The sequence below is a fragment of the Acanthopagrus latus genome, chromosome 15 (assembly GCF_904848185.1).
Source record: "Acanthopagrus latus isolate v.2019 chromosome 15, fAcaLat1.1, whole genome shotgun sequence".
NCBI lineage: Eukaryota > Metazoa > Chordata > Actinopteri > Spariformes > Sparidae > Acanthopagrus > Acanthopagrus latus.
In genome coordinates this window covers 6,924,000-6,936,357 of record NC_051053.1, presented here as the reverse complement: position 1 = coordinate 6,936,357, position 12,358 = coordinate 6,924,000, and the positions used below count along the sequence as shown (strand labels likewise).

At 45.5% G+C, this 12,358-nt stretch overlaps 1 protein-coding gene across 4 annotated transcripts; it reads right to left on the bottom strand.

The window, feature by feature from the left end:
- Window positions 1-539: 539 nt before the first annotated feature.
- On the bottom strand, window positions 540-10,841 carry hps1 (HPS1 biogenesis of lysosomal organelles complex 3 subunit 1). 4 transcript variants are annotated; one of them, XM_037124697.1, is made up of 18 exons: window positions 10,255-10,837; window positions 8,247-8,437; window positions 8,000-8,134; window positions 7,384-7,526; window positions 7,184-7,292; window positions 5,025-5,185; window positions 4,842-4,944; window positions 4,643-4,727; window positions 4,475-4,533; window positions 4,222-4,389; window positions 3,613-3,792; window positions 3,357-3,433; window positions 3,126-3,263; window positions 2,866-2,931; window positions 2,561-2,705; window positions 1,457-1,570; window positions 1,279-1,361; window positions 540-1,197 (listed from the first exon to the last, which is right to left on the bottom strand). In XM_037124697.1, exons 2-18 carry the CDS (start codon window positions 8,361-8,363, stop codon window positions 1,032-1,034), a joined length of 2,049 nt encoding a protein of 682 aa, XP_036980592.1. In that variant the 5' UTR covers window positions 8,364-8,437; window positions 10,255-10,837; the 3' UTR covers window positions 540-1,031. The 4 variants fall into 4 exon arrangements, with proteins under 4 accessions (XP_036980592.1, XP_036980596.1, XP_036980595.1 ...); XM_037124698.1 differs by having other exon boundaries at window positions 1,032-1,194; window positions 10,255-10,838; XM_037124701.1 differs by lacking the exons at window positions 8,000-8,134; window positions 8,247-8,437 and having other exon boundaries at window positions 10,255-10,841.
- Window positions 10,842-12,358: the final 1,517 nt, after the last annotated feature.

Here is a 12,358-nt window from a genome sequence, read left to right as displayed (position 1 = left end):
TAACACTTGTTTTTCTGAGAAAATATAGAGGCACCTGGCAAAGAAAAAAAAAACATCCCCGCCTGAGAGTAACAGGGGCAAATACTCATTTCAGGTCTTTACTTCCTTATTTACACATTACAAATAACTAATTTACAACTAACTTTGTGCATGTAAAATACTAAAACAAAACATGCGCTTGGTTGGCAAAATGCAAAAGAAAAAAAATCTCATTGGCTATATGATGTGTCAGTCACTCTGAGGCTGGCATGTGAGTGGCTCAGGAGAGAGGCAAAAGAAGAGAGCGTGGGTCTACATGAACACTCATTGGCTGTTTTAAGCTCTGAGGTGGGCTGAGAAGCTCCCATCCGTTCAAACGCTTGGCGGGGTGGCAAAACTTTGTACATGCTAGTTTGTTAGCCTGTTTGTTTGTTTGTTGACTGCTCCTCGCTGGTGTGGTTTAAATTAGGAATGGTTTGCACGAGTAAGATCATGAGAATCTAAGCTTTGTGATGGCGTATGACGTGACCAAACACTTAAGAGAGACAAACTGTAGATATTGTTGAATATTTTATTTAAACACCACTTGCTGCACTAAAGGCAGAAATGGACTTCATTTATAAAATATATCCTTAGAAATATCTTCATTTATATTAAAAAAAATGCTTCAGGTGCACATTTTTTAAAAATGAAAAACAAAAACAAAAAACAGTATTACTAATAAATAGCAAGCAGGTCATAACTGAGAATTCCAAAATATTTAACAATTCACAAAAAAAAAAAAAAAAAGCTGTGAGATCATCAGTATAAGACACAAAACAGTGCATAAGTGCACAGTGGTGTTGCATTGCGGTGATCACGAACGCAAGTGCGTCTAATAAATAATTTGGGTCAAATTATGGCAGGAAACAGAACGTCTTTCACAGCGACAGTGATGGCTCATGAAAGCCACAGCGACAGTAATCCATCTACAGAGAGCGTGTTTCAGTTCTTGGCAACGCGACACCTGCGAACGTCGGCCGCTGTGACTCAGTCGAAGCGCGTGGGCGCTTCTACAGCAGCGGATTGCGCGAAGGCTCCCACAGTTTGCTCGCCAGCTGTCTGCAGTGCTGGAGGATGATCTCGGTGGGGATGACCCCCAGGTGAACCGTCAGCAGCTCGTAGCACTTCACCACCTCCCCCTGGTGATTCTTGCTGTAGTAGCGCAGCAGCTTCCTGCTGGACAGATCCCTGTCTATAGTCAGCAGCACCCTCATTTCGATTCATCACATGGTATTTTTGTCGCGCACAGCCGTTTACCTGTAGTAGTCCCAGGCCAGCATCCCAATGGGGGCGGAGTCATCAGGTAGGACGGGGATGTCGCCTGCCTCTAACTTGAAGCCCTGGTTTGATCAGATGTGCTCATTATAGGATGCTGGATTTGAACTACAGCAGACTTCTTTCAAATGACTGTGGACGCTATGCACGGCAAACTCACCGTTTCATTTTCAAACCAGAGGAAGTAGCAGAAGTAGAAATCTCCGTCGCGCAGTGTGACGGTGGAGTAGCCCTTCTGGAGATAGCGCCGCGTTGTGCTCACCAGGTTCCACACCTTCAGTATGGATTAGTGGGGAGACGTTCATTTTGGACAAAGACAAACGAAGATACTGATGAAGAGAGCATTTAAAAAGGGATAGGAAAAAATGTCAGGAAATAGGTGGTCACAAAATCCACCTACTAGCACCTAAAATGCTGCTTATTTCACATTCATCTTATTCATTTCTACACAACTAAAGGTATAAAAATAACAATTTGCTGTTTTTCAGTGGATGCGATCTGGACATTTTCTTGCAAAGCTAACCAGCTGGTCTCGATCTTCTCATTCTATCCTCAAATAAAGGATGTTTCTCAAAATGTCAAACAATGTCTTAAAGCATTAATACCAAGAATTGTAACCGCAAATTTAGTCTTTTGTGTGGTCGATTCTGATAACTGTCCTGCAATATACTGAAGTCATTCTACAAAAGTGGCAATAATATATATCCCCACCACATTCTTTTTGTGAGCCATACAAAAAAAGTCTCTAATATGTGTGTGACAAGGTTTTAGCTAGAATTTTTTTTTTTTTATAATTACCACAAAATCCTTAAAACAGCACCTACTACTAACTATTTTTCATTTCACAAGTCACCTGCTGGGCACAAGATGTCTCCTACTTCACTATTAAAGCCATTCTCTCTGTACTCTCAAAACTGGACCAGGATTGGCTTCCGAACTATTCCAAACTGTGATGTCAACAATCATGCTCGTAGGCCCGCCTCTCAGAATCACACTGTCACTGAGCACTGAGAGAATGTTCCCTGACAGAACTGTATGTGAAAACAGCCTTCTACTGTTGTGTTAAAGACGTACACCGATCTACACGGCGAAACTCAATCATTCAATTGTAGGAACAAGAAGAAAGACTTTTTTTTTTTTGGACTGGAGGGGAACTCTAAATCATTAATATTACTGGTTCTCTGTACTGACAGAGAATTCAAATGAGACTCTTAACGACTCCAAAAGATGAACTTGTTCATGTCTTGTGTCTTGCATCCTTCACCTTCTGTTTGATGAACTGAGCCACCGGTCCCTTCCCCAGCTCAGACGTGGCGCGCTCCGTGATGCTCAGCGACGGTGCAATCATCTGGCCGGTGGATCGGTCCACGCAGATAAAATGGATGAGGCCTGGGAAGTCCTCCAGGTATGTGGGATTAACTGGGTCAAGGTCACTACACTCAGGACGACGGTGCATTAAAAGTGTGCAAAGTTTTCTCAGCGACCACGAAAATGTGCATGGACTCACTAACTTTAGATCAGACCCAATGCAGAATCGCAGGGAGTAGGAACATTTTGCCGTAAGGATATGACACCATGGTGATATTCCTCTTGCTTTTCACCAACAGGAAGTCCTTCCAGTCCATCAGTTTCTCCCTGGCAGAGGCAGAGAGGTGACATTTAAGGGTAGGACAGAAAAACAGTGATAAAGAATAAGAGGAAGAAGATGTGAAAAAATGAATTCTCCTGCAGGGATGTGTGCGTCAAAAAATAATTCAGATCTTTAAAAAAAAGTGTGACATTCCCCGACAAAAATAGTGCACAAAGATGTTCAGCGGACTGGTACTCACTGCACCATGGTCTGGGCTCGTTCCTGCAGGCCCGAGGAGAGACGCCGAGGAATGTCGGTCGGGCCAGACTCAGTAAGAAAACACTGTCGGTATATTCCGCACAGCTGGGTCTTCATATTCTTACACCATGGGATAAGACTGGAACAAAAACATTAAAGGAATCATTCAAAGGATCGTCCGACAGCGCCGCTGTGCCGCATTTTGGCCAGCAGGGGGCGGCAGCAGACTTACTCTCTGTTGAAGCCGGGACCTCCCCTGGTGAAGGCTCGGTTCTTGAACTCTGTCCAGACATTCTGTAACTGTGCAGACTGCAGAGACAGAGACAGAACAGGATGCAGATTTTATTTGCTACATCCAAAAACTAAAATATCTTCACATCATGTTTATGTCTATAAGATAATTACTAAGCATTTTAGCAACAATAACAATTTATTCCAGGGAACTTGGGGAAACCTGGGTTGTATACAAGACACATAAAAACCCAGACCTGTATCTCACTGGGCCCCAGGGCTTTAATGAATTTATCCAGCTTGGGGCGGACGTCGTGTATCGTCGGCTGGCCTCTGGTAGCAGCAGAACCTTCCTGGCCTTCACTTAAACGCTTCTCCAGCTTGGCGAAGGCCTCCAAAAACTTATAAACCGACATGGCCACTGCACTGGTAGGAACCTACGAAAGAGACGCACACGCACACATGTGGCGATGCACTGTGACAGGGAGGGCTGCAGCGGCACACTGTGGGATTAACACCGATGGTTATCACGGTCTGTGCATTTGCTTAGCGAAGGTGTTGAATTTAACTGTAATACTGTTTTTAATTTTTTAATATGCTTCAAGTTCATCAAGTTGGGACATCATATTTTGCAAAATTACAATAAAGCATTTGAAAACCAAAAAATCTTTTAGAAGGCCATTATAGTTGGTAATAATAAAAATAATGTAGTATCACATATGGTGTTATTTGTATAAGATGGTTCTCATACCATGTGATCTTGTAGCGTTGCAGGCCTACTGACAGGGTTCCCACACTTTCTTAAACACCAAATTCATGGACTTTTCAAAGACTTTCCAGATTTCTGTGTGTTGGTGTCCACAAACCTTAGTCAGCAGCACCAATGTGATGCCAGGCCACAGAGGCAGACAGTACATGGAGTGAGGCATCATGGGATACAGCCCCTCCTTGAGCGAGACCTCCAAGAAGACCCTGTGAGGGGTTGAAGGGTCGGGGGGAGGAACCTCCAGAGTCTGCAGGCTGTCCTCCGCCATCTGATGACATCATCATTTGATGCGGTTATGAACACTGAACAATAACCAACCCCGCATGGAACCAGAAGCTCATATATGCTCTCACCTGGATGTCTGGGTCCACGAACTCAAACACAGGGGTACTTCCTCTCACCGGCTTCTCCTCTGAATCATAAAGACAAAGACAGCGTACATCATACGACACTGATCCTCCGCCTGGTCGTAGACACGCGGGACTTCAAAGTGCAGGGGAGCTCGCCACAAAGAAACCCACCTGAGCTGCTCGAGTCTCTGTCTGTCGGGGAGGGCTCCGGGGTGTAGAAACTTTCGGGACCAGAACCAGATGTGCTCTCAACATCCTTCACAGACGAACACGCGACATGAAGAAAAAAAAAACCAAACAGTTAAACCAATCGGGAACAAGCGGCAGTTTAATGGCCTTGCTGTGCAGGTTGGCTGTCAGCACGTTGTACCTCAGGCCCGGGGTCATCGTGGTCCACGTTGCTGGGGTACATGTTCTGCGCCATGATGATGAGGGTCAGGAGGTCTGAGGTGTTGAGCGTGCTGGCAGTACGGCTGGAGCGAGCAAAGAGAAGGAGGTCATGCAAAGGAAACTGCGTGCTTTAGGGGAATGAGCGTGACGAGTGTGTCCACACCTGGAGTAGAAGGCGAGCAGTTTGGTGTGAACCAGGATGAAGGCATGCAGCACCTCCTCCCCTGCTCTCTCCACACTGCTGTTGAGCTGCTGGACTAAACGGCGCTCCAGGAACTCGATGCACTGCTCGCACAGCGTGGGGTGGATGAGCCTCTCCACCGCCTGCCAGACGGAGGGCAGAGCGTGAGAGCGCCAGTGTGTGTGTGTGTGTGTGTGTGTGTGTGATTCATCGAACAACAGCTAAACATGACTTTGACTGGACATTTTGCAATCAAAGCCTTAAAAAGGGGAAAAAGTCAATCTTCCCACTTCGGCTTTTAATAATCCAGGAAGACACATCTGAGAAAAGGCCCATATATATATATACACTATATTACCAAAAGTATTCGCTCACCCATTCAAATGATCAGAATCAGGTGTTCTAATCACTTGGCCTGGCCCCAGGTGTATAAATTCAAGCACTCAGGCATGCAGACTGTGAAACAAGACATTTGTGAAAGAATGGGCCGCTCTCAGGAGCTCAGTGAATTCCAGCGTGGAACTGTCATAGGATGCCACTTGTGCAACAAATCCAGTCGTGAAATTTCCTCGCTCCTAAATATTCCACAGTCAACTGTCAGCTCTATTATAACAAAATGGAAGCGTTTGGGAACAACAGCAACTCAGCCACGAAGTGGTAGGCCACGTAAAGTGACGGAGAGGGGTCAGCGGATGCTGAAGCGCATAGTGCAAAGAGGTCGCCGACTTTCTGCACAGTCAATTGCTAGAGAGCTACAAACTTCATGTGACCTTCAGATTAGCCCAAGTACAGTACGCAGAGAGCTTCATGGAATGGGTTTCCATGGCCGAGCAGCTGCAGCCAAGCCACACATCACCAAGTGCAATGCAAGGCGTCGGATGCAATGGTGTAAAGCACGCCGTCACTGGCCTCTAGAGCAGTGGAGACGCGTTCTCTGGAGTGATGAATCACGCTTTTCCATCTGGCAATCTGATGGACGAGTCTGGGTTTGGAGGTTGCCAGGAGAACGGTACATTTCAGATTGCATTGTGCCAACTGTGAAATTTGGTGGAGGAGGAATTATGGTATGGGGTTGTTTTTCAGGAGCTGGGCTTGGCCCCTTAGTTCCAGTGAAAGGAACATTGAATGCTTCAGGATACCAAAACATTTTGGACAATTCCATGCTCCCAACCTTGTGGGAACAGTTTGGAGCGGGCCCCTTCCTCTTCCAACATGACTGTGCACCAGTGCACAAAGCAAGGTCCATAAAGACGTGGATGACAGAGTCTGGTGTGGATGAACTTGACTGGCCTGCACAGAGTCCTGACCTGAACCCGATAGAACACCTTTGGGATGAATTAGAGCGGAGACTGAGAGCCAGGCCTTCTCGACCAACATCAGTGTGTGACCTCACCAATGCGCTTTTGGAAGAATGGTCAAAAATTCCTATAAACACTCTCCTCAACCTTGTGGACAGTCTTCCCAGAAGAGTTGAAGCTGTAATAGCTGCAAAAGGTGGACCGACATCATATTGAATTCTATGAGTTAGGAATGGGATGGCACTTCAGTTCATAGAATGAGTAAAGGCAGGTGAGCGAATACTTTTGGTAATATAGTGTATATATACACACATCTACAGTTTCATGATGACAGCCCACATGACAGGATTGCATCACAGGCCTTTAACATACACGGTTATATATTGTGCAAACAGAATAATACAAACAGCCCAAGGAAAAGGAGCTTTTACAAACAAGAAAATGTGAAATTTCTGCCTTTCTCTGCCACCTAGTGGTTCTAAAGTGTTCCTAAATCTGATGCAGCATTGCACCAAAGATCACTAAGATGACATCACGTCAAATAACGTGACACTTAATACTTAAAATATGAGCAGAAAGAGTCACATCCTCACACAACATGTGCTTCATGTACATTACTTTTACATATAATTTGTTTTACTATGTTCAGTCATTACCAGATAGCAGGTGGGCAACATGTGGTTATCAACTTGTTGCTGTGATGTGAGGCTACATGTTGTCTGAGATTTTGGATCTTGTTATTTCGTGGTATGGCAGAAGTGTCTAAGAGTCTTTTTTTTTTTTTCTAGTTTTAAAGGCTGCATCAAACATGGTGTGAGTGCACGAAACAGCGGAGCGCCGCACCTCCACCAAGAAGCTCTGGTCGTTCTCCCGCAGGTGGCCGTAGGTCTCCAGCAGGCTCTGGAGATGCTTCCACAGCCTCGCTCTCTGGTCCGTGTCCTGGGGACGCAGCCTGGTGGCCAACAAAGCACAGTTCATGAGTCAGCTGGACGCCGCCTTAAAGACCGTCCATCATCCAGAGGGAACACGCAAAAATGTCTCACTCTTTCCTGAGGAGGTAACTGCTGAGGGTGACCATGCCGAACAGGACCTCAATCATCTTCTTCATCACGTAGGTCTTCCTCCTCAGATCGTCCTCCCCCTCCTCGCCGTCTCCATTCACGGCGATGTAGAGGCACTCGTCGAACTAAGGACACAAAATGACCCAATTAGCTCCGACTGCCTCAAGCACGTGAACAGACCGGAAAATAAGGTGGAGATGGTTCTATTAAACTCTTCTCCGGGGAATAAATATTTAAACGGCAAAGATCTGAGAGGCCCGAAACAAGTGTTTGGACTCGATAATTGCATCATGCGCTGCAGCAGGACAAAGAACGGTTTGATCCCTTAACAAGACTCACATGACAAACGTGACGCTTCGCTGCAAGAGCGGCATGCATTTAGGTCACAGCGATATTACCGCTGGCAAGGCCGGGTTCAAGAATGCAGGAAACATAAAAAAGAATCTCGACGCGAGATCAAAAGAGGCTTGAGAAGAGACCCGCATTCCTTTTTATCTCCTGCGTTATTAAATCATGGAGAGAGCTGATCTGGGGATCTGTGCGAGGCCGGGGAAAGCTTTTATTTTGGAGGGGGTGGAGGGGGAAGGATGGCCTGTACCTGGTGCAGGACGTAGATATGGTTGTTCTCCGTGGTGAAGGAGGTGTAGCTGTCACCCAGCCGGTCCACCATGGTGCTGCAGGAGATGATGATGGGCGCAAACAGGGTGCTGATGCTGTCTTCGAAGGCTGGAAGCTTCAAAAGGGCAGAGAGAAAGTCAGAACTGAAGACTTATTCGAACTGGCTACAGGAAGTCAGCTAAAAAGAAAGCGGGAGCAGCGTTCGTCTCCCTCCGGCTCCTCCTTACCCCCTGGCCCTCCTCCTGAGACGCCCCATACTGCTCCTGGACATGCTGCTGATACTCGGGGTCGGTCCAGTGGAAGAGGACCTCTGCGCTCTCGCTGGCTATCAGCAAGCACTTCATCTGGACCGCAGACGCACTCCTGCCCCGCTTCACTGTGGTGTCCTGTTTACTCCAACGTCTCCACGCTCATTACGCTGGAGAGGAAAGAGACAAAGAACAGACGACTAATTACGCAGACGTTTGAGTCTAAACTTGGACGAGTCAGCCGGTCTAAAAGTATGAAAACCCTCTGCTGCGTTTTATTGAAAAGAGGTGGCTGATCGCCGCCACGATCGGCCTTCAAAGAGGCCTGATGATGAACACATTCACCACCGGGAGAAACTGAGAGCAAGGGTGGACTTTTTCCCCACACTCCACTGCCTTTTGACCCCGACACAGACAGGCTCCAAGAGCTGGTATTTTATCAGTGACAGCCTCCGGTCAGAGCAGACAGAAATGAAAAGGGAGGTATTCAAACATACATGAGTCGACGGTGCTCGCATTTGCAGCAGACGGTCTGAAGCTGCAGCTCAGGAGATGTGTCCTTGCTGTTTTCAGGCGAGCGTCAGGTGCTGGTCACCCTTTTAAGTTGTTGCTCTCTGAAATAGGCCTACTCAGGAAAGAATTCTCAGCTGCAGTGCACCTACAATCCTTCATTTATTAAGAGTTCATCTCGTCTGGATCTTAACAGCTCTTTCTCAGCGTCAGGCGTAAGATTGTGAGCATTTGTGGTCTGCTTTCACCATCGCAGACGGCAAGAAAACAAATTGGAAACTGTTTCACTTCCCTAAACGTCATTAAAGCTGAGCACAGAGCTCAGCCTCCACGGGGCTCCCCACACCGTCTGAGGGCTCAGGAGCAGCACGCAGGCCGTCTGGGCCACGCTTAAGCCGAATGAACCCAAAGTCCCCAGGAGACTTCTACCGACTTTTATCTTTACGTTTTCTTTACCGATATTCACACATAAGCAACAGGGCTGCACATATGTATCGCTATAGTTTTGACAGATATTGCCACATGTTTCCCAATTCATGGTGACACATCACAAAACATGATAATGCAACCTTTGCTGGGGCCTGTACCACACAACCATGTTATTTCTTACATCTGGAGAACAAGATCTGAAGAGCAGGAGCATCTCCGCAGCACTCCTGTGCTTCAGTATCATGCCGTTTTGTCTTAGATTTACCTAACTTTAACAAAAAAAATGTGCAGCTTCTTGAAATTTGCTGGTTTCACTTTGAAATTATCAAAGGTTCAAGGTTGGAAGACAACACATGTTCAACAAAATGCCATCCGTAGTCGACCAAAGTCTGCTCTGCAGTCGGTGTGGACTGCGGTGGGATGGTTGTATCTGTCACCAGATGGCAGCGGGGTGGGTGTTGTCTTCTGGTATCCTTTGGGCTCTGTGCAGACCACCTGGCCAGTTTGTGATGCTTTCTATCGCTCCTGTGTGAAAGTTGACGAGAACTTGGCACCAGGATTTGACTGTCTTCGGTTTCCATAAGAAGCCGAGCCTCGTCTGGGCCTTTCTCGACCAGGGTGGCGGCGCGTGAAAACCACTAACTGTTCACCTGCGAATGGACTATACCATAGCCCTTATAGATATGGTAATGCTTGACTGCATGTTGTATGTCAGTGAACAATGTAACACTTTCCTGTGGGAGGACTCACAAACTTTCCACTGAACATTACGCACCTTTGCCAAACACTGCACTGCATGCATCTGATCATGACGTGAGACTGTAACCAGTGCTGCTTCCTGTATCTACACACTACAGCCTGTGTGTGCCAAAGCTCAACGAATGAACACTACATGAGTCTCATCTGAACCTGCTCCGACCCGTGAACCCTTGTTTTACCCGCACCCCGAGCCCTCTTACTACACTTTTAAACTTCCCCAAAGTTGACGAGTGTCCGTGAACACAACACGCGCCCCCCCCTCCTCTCCTCTGCCCGTGTCACAACTCACTGCGTGTATCCTGCGAGTGATCCCAGCATCTCATCTCTGTCTGCAGCTGTCTCTCCAGTGTTTCGTCGGGGAGCTCTTCTTCACCGACAGCTGCTCGTCCGTCCGTCCTGCTGGCCGCTTTCCTCCTTCCTTCCTTCCGCCTCAGCAGCCCGCTGAGTCATGTGACATCAGCAGGGCTCTCACGAGCAGGAAGTGAGCGCAGCTGATCTGAAAACAGATCGACGCCGTCAGGCTACAGAGGAGCCCCCTGTTCGAGACTGCTCCCGGGTAAGCGTTTTGTGGTGAAGGGGGGGGAGAAGTGGTTCTCGTCCACAGGAGCTCCGTGATCAGCGGGGCAGGAGCGGGTCATGTGCCCGTGGCTGGTGCGAGGCGCATGACCGAGAGGCTGCTGTTGACAATGGTTTGGTATTTGTGGAATGCAGCTCAGATTGCCAACTAGTGCAGATCTGCAAGGGATTACAGGCCTGTTAGTGTAAATTGTACGGAGAATGGTATTATAAAGAGATCATATGTGATAAAGAGCCTGAGAGTTGGATGTTTCCACATTTTAAGGACATTAACAGTCATGTTGATTTGTCATCACACTTGTAAAATAATAATAAGAAAGTAGCAGATTAGCCACAAAGACACGATCACCCTGAAAGTTCACGTTTCAAAGAGACGTCATATTTCATTTCAAGCAATCTTACAAACAGATTTTGTCTTGTTAAATTTTTGCTCATTACAAGTAAAAAAAAAAAAAAACTAAACTAAACTAACAAACATTGCATTAACTCTCTATTTTATTTCATTTTATTTGACTTTTTGTTGATCTTTCTTTCTATACAAAGCAGAACATTCCTTAAAATAGGACCGCCCAACAAAAAATAAATAAAAATGATTAAAAATGAATTTAAAGTAATGTAATTTTATTTGTATTTTTAAAAAGTAAAAAAAATATATATATATATGTTTATGTTCTGTTATTGTGTTTTCCTACAACATACATACATCTTCTCAATATATGGAAAATAGTTATTAAAGGAAAAGTTCCCTCCAACAATAAAAATAAAAAAATCAGTTGTGATCTTCATGCTGACTGAAGGTTGTTGGAAGTTTTCGTGGTCCACAGAACATTTCTGGAGCGTCACAGCAAAACAGTGTTGCAGCCTTCTCCGAAACAGCTGAAGCAGATGGGGATGTTTTGAAACGTCCAAAAGAAAAACAAAAAACAACATAAAATAGCTCAGCACATCTCGTCTAGCGCACTCCAAGTTTCCAGAATCCCCAAGATTCCAAAAAGCTGTTGTTTACATCCTATATTAAACTGAAATCCTCTGTGTAGCTGCTAAGCTGATAGCGTTAGTCGTCCGGGTGTTGAGGGCATAAATAATGTTTTTTTATCGGATCAATTTGGGATCTCTGGGCTTCCAGTGACATGGGCTGTATGGAGCCATTTTATGTATGTTTTTTTGTTTGTTTGTTTTATTTCTCCCACCTACTACACAATGTTGTAATGCTGTTTTGCTCCAGAATTGTTTTGTGGACTGCGAATCATCCCCTGACTTTCCATCAACATGGGACGAGCAGAAAACGACTGAATTTTCACTTCATTCGGTGAATTTATTCTTTGATATCAAGTGTTGTTAATGTAAGCCACTAATAAACATTCATCCAATGAGACGGCTAAACAACACATTAAAAACATATTTATAAAACACTATATTCTTTCATATAAGAAATGTATATTCGCTAACACTAAGTATTAAATATCAAGTAGTCTCTCACATTTGCTCCCGTATAAACATAACAGATTTGTTGTGGGAGACATATATTACATATATGCTGCATATACACAAATACACCAGTACACTAAACAGGGAATGTTTTGATGGTTACAACAAATCTGTGTTGTATCATAATATTCAGCTCAGACTGGATACTTGGCTTCTGAGCCGAGCAAAGAACCTCATGGTAACCTAAATATTTATGTTTTATTAACCTTGCTTGGGTCAAAATGGTCGAAAATGCCAAGAGTTCTGCGTTGTGGGCCAAAGTCTAATCTAGTCCATCAGTTTTCTGGGGATCCGACATTCATGGAAGTCTTATTTAAGCTGACTCCTGT